At 32.9% G+C, this 6,917-nt stretch overlaps 1 protein-coding gene across 2 annotated transcripts; it reads left to right on the top strand.

Moving 5' to 3' along the window:
* Nucleotides 1-5,179, top strand: LOC146918921 (uncharacterized). 2 transcript variants are annotated; one of them, XM_085712151.1, is made up of 7 exons: nucleotides 1-345; nucleotides 1,547-1,590; nucleotides 2,472-2,549; nucleotides 2,787-2,940; nucleotides 4,144-4,311; nucleotides 4,645-4,707; nucleotides 4,788-5,179. In XM_085712151.1, exons 1-7 carry the CDS (start codon nucleotides 37-39, stop codon nucleotides 4,896-4,898), a joined length of 927 nt encoding a protein of 308 aa, XP_085568277.1. In that variant the 5' UTR covers nucleotides 1-36; the 3' UTR covers nucleotides 4,899-5,179. The 2 variants fall into 2 exon arrangements, with proteins under 2 accessions (XP_085568277.1, XP_085568278.1); XM_085712152.1 differs by lacking the exon at nucleotides 4,645-4,707.
* Nucleotides 5,180-6,917: the final 1,738 nt, after the last annotated feature.

Below are 6,917 nucleotides of genomic sequence, written 5' to 3'. Positions count from 1 at the left end.
GGGCGTAGCGTAGGTGTTGATGCAGTAACAAAATCGATGGAAGAGGGTAACGTTAACAATAAGAGAGGAGGAAGAATTCTGATAACAAACGACGATGGAATCGACGCTCCTGGCTTAAGAGCTTTGGTGTCATCATTAGTGAATAGTAATCTTTTCAATATCTTTGTGTGTGCTCCTGATACTGAGAAATCAGCAGTTGGTCACAGCATCACATGGCTTCATCCTATAGCTGCCAAACAAGTTCATATTCATGGAACCGTTTCTTCCTTCGCTGTTTCTGGTACTCCCGCTGATTGCACTTCTCTTGGAATTTCCAAATCACTCTTTCCTTCCGTCCCTGATCTTGTAAGTCCTCTCCTCTGCTCTCTCTTTTTCACTATTTTTATTTATTTATTTATTTCCCATACACACTTCTGCTTATTTTAACTACGAAGCACCGACACAGACACAACACTGATAAGTAGGTGTATATATTTTTTTTTTTTTTAAATGAATTAATTGAACAATCACAGTGGTCTGTTGGACACCGACACATGTCTGACATAGACATGCCTTCCATCACAAGTGTCGGTGCTATATTGTATTTTAGACAATCCCCCAATTACATTGTAGCAATCAGTTTTTTAAACATACTTGTTTAGACAAACTGCCACATTGGGATTATGGCATTCCGTGTTCTCTAGAAATGACTTATGGGGCCTCATTGGATTAGTTTATTTGAGTTTATCTACTGATATTGAAACTTATGCTTATGAAAACAACTTATGAAAACAGCTTATGACATGTTCTCGAGACACTAGGCCTGTTTGGATTGACTTATGCAAATAAATATGCTTTTATGTTAATTCATAAGTTCTCACTAATGAAAATCGCATCTTCATAAACTACCTTGACAAGCTTATGAATAATACATGAAAGCTTATTTATTTGTATGAGCTGTTTTGCATAAGCTTAAAAATAAGTCAAAAATAAGCCAATCCAAACAGGCCAAATGACACTTATGAAAACAACTTACAGCATGTTTATAAGTTGTTTTCAGCTTATTTTCATAAGCTCTCTAGGATAGCTTATGAAAACAACTTATAAATTATATGAAAATAGTTCAACTTTTTTTTATCTTGTGTTATAAAATTAGTTAATTCATAAACGGTTATACATACAAGCTTTATGCTATAAGCTGCAAAATAAGCTATTTATTGAAACAGGACCCTAATAGTATTTGACAACACCATAGCGAAGAAATGAATAAAATAATGGCCTAGTTTGGATTAGCTTCTAACTTGGTTGAACTTCTAAGTTAATAAATTTTGGGCTCCTCAATTACAAAAAAGTTCTTTATGTGTTATACGTGTTTAAAGAGAGAAATTAAATGAGAACTTATGCAAAATTTGATGATTTCAACTTATACATGAAATAGTTGTTCAAAAATCTCATAGTTATTACATGATTCTTTAAATATTTCTTAGAAGTACCTGTTATGAAGTTTATTCTGATGAACTAAAAAAAACCAGCTGAGCTTTGATGTGCCTTGTATTTATTTGAACAGGTAGTGAGTGGCATAAATAGGGGTAGCAACTGCGGCTATCATATGTATGTAGCACCATTTTATCACCTTTAGACTTTAGGGAGTGTTTAGAAGAGCTTATTTAGAATTTTCATCTCATGATATAACCACTTATATTGTTTGTTAGTGTTTACCTACATTTGTAGTTTTGTAAACTAGCTTATGACATGTCCGTAAATTGTTTTGACTTATTTCTATAAATATATCTTAAGAATAGCTAATGAATGTAATTCTTTACTTATATTTTGTGGAGTTGCTCAATGAACAGACACTTAAGCTATTTAACCGAAATGAGCCTTTAGCCGTCCTGAAAAATTCTCAAACGCTTAACTGCAACATTATTTCCAAACACTTAATTAAGCTAATGAATGCATGTACCTATAGAGTGAAGGAGGAACCAAGATCACAATCCATCTTCCTTCCCTCAGAGTAAAAATGTTGATGATCATGTCAAAGTTGGCATCATCCATTTGAAAATTCTATGTATGGAGCTGTGATTTATATGATTATATTAATTTGATTTTCAATTCTTTTATCACCTAACCTTAAATCTTTTTTTTGTTCCATTAAAAATATGGTAATCATTTTATAGAAATTAAATTGTAATAATTATTTGCCCAAAGAAATAATTTACATTGCTTACAATCTTTCTCGCAGTCAATAAATTATTTTGTATGTCATATCAAGTGATGTAAGCGTACCTGTTAAAAATTGTTCTATTTATTTCAAATGACAAAGGATTATCATCCTAAGCTATGAAGAGACAACGATGATTTCATTTCCTCGAAATTTGAAATGACCCTCTTATGATTTATACTATTTTTATTTTTGCTAAGGTTTATTCAGTAGTTATTACCACAGAAATTTTTGTCCGTCACTGTTTGTGTAATTAGTAGTTCCCTTTCAGTGTTTACTCAGGCACTGTAGCTGGAGCTCGAGAGGCCTTCTTCAACAATATCCCTTCTATCTCCATTTCATATGACTGGTATGTTATCGACATGTTTCTGTTGCAATATCGCTAGATCTGTCTTCCATATTTGTTAAGTTGAACTTTTGAAACCAATTAATCAGCTTATAATTGTAACTGATAACTTAATGAATGTCTCGAGTATTATGGCTTACTGGCTTTATAAGTTATTTCAGAAATCTTTAATCTATATCCTTTTATAGCAATAGCTTTTCATTATCATGTTTGACCATTTGAAGGCTATTCTATGTCCAGGGTTGAAGGAAAGAGTAATCCACAGGACTTTGCCCTTGCTGCACAAGTTTGCATTCCAATCATAAACTCAGTACTGGTTGCGATAAAGAAACAAAGCTACCCTGGAAGATGTTTTTTGAATATAGACGTGCCAACCAATGTTGCTAACCATAAGGTATATTGTAATAAGTTTTGCAATTGTGATGTTGAATGATGATCCATGTAGTCACTAGTCAACCTCACCGAGTAGGAAAAGGATTGATGGTTGTTCATATTTTTGTGTATGTTTAGCTTGTGAGAATTATTATTATGATTCTATTATATATAGCCAGATAGCCGTGTTTTGATCGCTTAACATAACATAAATTAATGCTGTGATGGAATAAGCATAATACATGATAAGGAGATTTATTCATAATATATGCTGGTTCTAAGATGATTCTCTTAGGAATTATTTTTTAAATTTTTTATTGTTACTTTAGGTAATTTGACAGGCATTATTTTAGGACTATAGCTCTATTAATAGGAGACACCATGTATTAGAGACAAGCCTAAGAAAATTGATTATATTCTATCCAAGTTTTATTGTGCGTAAGTTCCAGAAATTGTCATATAAATCTTGTTTGTTTGCTAGAATGTTGCCTCGCCTCTATGAAATCACGGTAGTTATATCCAAAGAATGGCAATTCCCCTTTCATAAGGAGTTAACTAGACCTATCTGGTGATTACGAAAGACTCCTCGTTCACTGGTTAAGAAAACGTTGTCTTGTGTGTTATGATAATTTGTGGGATTTGTTTGTCCTCGATGTTGCAACCCAGTGGTTTGGTGGTGAAAACATTTGATGTGGAATCCCAGGTTCGAACCAGGGTCACCACATTTCCCCATCCCCGTGTGTTTGTTTATTTGAGTATGTGTTGGCCACTGGTTGAATAGCAAATTTTTATCCTTGTGGAATTTATTGTTTTGGATAAATGTTATTTGTCTGTGCAAAAACAAAAAAAGCTTCCTGATATCATGACAATATATACTACCGCATTGTAAATTAGTGGAAAGGGTGACTACTTCTGGATGAAGCCTCTCTGCTTGTAGAGTGTGCACATCTGACCTTTCCCCCTTCATTGAAATGTTGCATAATGGGCGGCCCTTGTTACAAAAAGATGCTGTTTTAACATTTGCTTTGTTGTCATTGAAGTGTTGAGCTGTTGATATGTTGGTTTGATTATCTGCCTTCTGTATTTTCATTTAATATCCTACATATTGAAGTTTACATTTGTATTCAAAGGCTTGCTATTGCTGACTTTACTACAATAATATATTGCTCTGTCATGCAATCTTCTGTAACTAATTTATTGGTTGTCGTCTGTGCATCTGAAAAAGGGTTACAAGCTAACGAGGCAGGGTAAAAGTATCTTTAAGATGGGATGGAGGCAAGTCACCTCTGAGACAGAAGGACGAAGAATGTCGTCTGATATGACCAATACAGATACACCTAAAAACTTTGGTACATCATCTGCATCACCTGAACATCTTTTATTTGCGAGAGAGGTAGGCTCATTTACTTTCTTTCTAATTGACTTGAAGTCTCGATATTTCATTTGTATGTAGCATATTGTCTAATACTTTCGGATGTACTGCTTCGATTGTTATAAGTTCTACACCGCTTAATATTGTGCTTGACTATGCTGTCATTGGACTTATTATAAACAGAGTAGAGTGAAGATTGTAAGTATTTGATTTTATCAACTTCTGAAATAGATGCCAAGTTATATGGAAGAACTAAAAAACTTACTTGGATGGACATTTCGTAATCTTCCTCGCATCCTCTTTCCGCAATGAATAATAATGTAGTTTTTTTTTTTTTTCTTCAAACTTTTGTAGGTAAGAGGCGCCCTACCTGATTATGATGATGATACAGATCACAAATCTTTGAAGGCGGGCTATGTGAGTGTGTCTGCGTGAGTGTGTGTTTAGATTAAATGAATAATGACATGCTAAACAGTTTATTTATTATCTTTTTACAGATTACTGTAACTGCTCTTGCTGGTCTCTCTCATGCGGATGTAGATTGTCAGACCTATTTTGAGGATTGGCTACAAAGTATCCCTAAACACCTCTCGTCGGCAGCTTTATAATGTTGTAAGATCTATCATGTGTTTGCAGTGTATTTGATAGCTCTGATTGCAATGTATTCCTGGCAATAATTGCACTTGCATTTTAGCAATCACGCTAGTTAAGAATCAAGGTTATTCTTCTGTGGTGAATGGAAAATTCTGGCAGGCATTCATATAATGTGTTTAAGCGACGTCGTCCCAAATGACTTTTGCGAACATTTTACTATAGACAATGATTTTTGTAACATTTTTTTCAGTTGGTATTTACTTGATAAATGGTGAATTGTGGACTTTATACTTCATTCTTCACAATGTCTATAGATCCATAGGTTGTTATGTTATTCCATAATAAACATTTACTGCAAAGAGTCTCCCCTGAAAAGTAGGAGTGGAAATTTTTTGGGACTGGGTTTATCATACAACTTTTAATGTAGAGCACTTTCCATTTCACACTCATTTTTCAGAATACTGACCCTAAATCTGCATCATCAATGGAAGAAACATTTCCCAACATTTATCAGTCATGAATGTGTTAGTTGAACATTTGCTTAGTAGGATATGTCCTCGAGATAGGAAGGTGCATACTTTCAGATCCTAAGCAGTCTGGTATGCAAGTTATCACTCCATTATTATCATGGGGCAATAATGACATTTCAACAGAGTTTGTTATATGATTGAATGATAAAGCCTATTTTCTGTAAGCTAATAAGTAATGCCAACAACATATCACTCATTGTTATATTGATATGATAGAAATTCGTGTTATACTCTATCAATTTGTCTTTGGAGTTTATTGGATTATGTAATTAATGAGTAGTTCAACTAGTTGGGTAGTTCAGCTGGTTTGAGTTAAAGGTTAAAGAGTTGGAGGTCCAGAGTAGACAAAGAGAAAAAACTAACACGCAACAATTAACATACTAACATTTTTCATTAAAGAAAAAAGTTGCGTTAGAAGTTTAAAATTGAAAATACACACATAAAACCAAATAGGTACATTTCTATTCCCACATACATAAGTTCGATAAAATTTGCTTAAGATCTTTGCTTCTCTTGTGTGTGGAATTATAATTGCTCTGAAAATGCAGTGTCAGTATGGGTACTATTTTTTCTACTAAACAAATAGCATTTCATTAAAAATCAAACCAACATTAATAGGGGAAAGAGGAGATTACTAATTAATATGCTAAAAATTTATAGCAATCATATCATTTTTATATGTAAATACTTGCAGAGTGGCAGGAACAAAATCACATCATATAAGTGGTAATGGTAAACCATAAAAAACCTATAGTACTTGCTATGTAACATAATCATATCAAAATTCTAAAATACCAAAAGAGCTACATCTCTTGGGGTTGTTTGTTTCATGGTTTCAAAATTTATTTTTGGAATTAGCTTTTCTACTAAGAATCTTATCCCAAGAAATATAATTCTCGCAAATGTGTTTCATAATTTTTTTTTTATATTTCTAATTAATGGAGAGTCAAGTCAATTAATTTTATGTTTTTGGAACTCTATTATGTTTCTATTTCCCCCTTTTCTTTTTCTCTATTAATAAAATATTAAGACATTAATCATTGTTAAACATTACATAAAAGAAATTTATAAATATGCTATGTGAAAAGAAAAGACAAATAATATAACAAATAAATATTTGTATATGCACATATATAGTGTATTTTGGTAAATTTATCGAGAATGGGATCCTCATGGGACGGGAGTATGATCCTTGTCCTCGTCCCAGACCAGAACTATACTCCCGGAGAAACTGTCTTATATGATTCAAACCTTTAACTTTTTTTTTTGGGACAAAGAACCTTAGGCTTTGTTTGCGAGTTTGGAGGGGAGGGGAAGGAAAGGCTTCTAGGAGTGGAAAATATGACGAAAAATGGAGAAATCTTTCAAAAAAATTAAAAGAGTAGGTTTTTAGATAATGATAAATTAATGCATATGATTACTATATTCTTAATTTTAAAAATAATATAACAACATAGATTAAATTTGAAGAATTCATGTAAACCCTCCAAAACCCTCCAAAAC

The sequence above is a fragment of the Medicago sativa genome, chromosome 5, assembly GCF_051527215.1.
Source record: "Medicago sativa cultivar Bolivia chromosome 5, Bolivia_mono, whole genome shotgun sequence".
NCBI classification, from domain to species: domain Eukaryota; kingdom Viridiplantae; phylum Streptophyta; class Magnoliopsida; order Fabales; family Fabaceae; genus Medicago; species Medicago sativa.
Note: the sequence above shows the minus strand (reverse complement) of the source record. Positions and strands in the feature narration are given on the sequence as shown.

Coding starts and splice junctions, on each gene's coding strand:
- LOC146918921 (XM_085712151.1), top strand. CDS start 37: ATGGAAGAGGGTAACGTTAACAATAAGAGAGGAGGAAGAATTCTGATA. Junction 1,591..2,471: donor AGCAACTGCGGCTATCATAT/GTATGTAGCACC, acceptor GTTCCCTTTCAG/TGTTTACTCAGGCACTGTAG. Junction 4,708..4,787: donor AATCTTTGAAGGCGGGCTAT/GTGAGTGTGTCT, acceptor ATCTTTTTACAG/ATTACTGTAACTGCTCTTGC.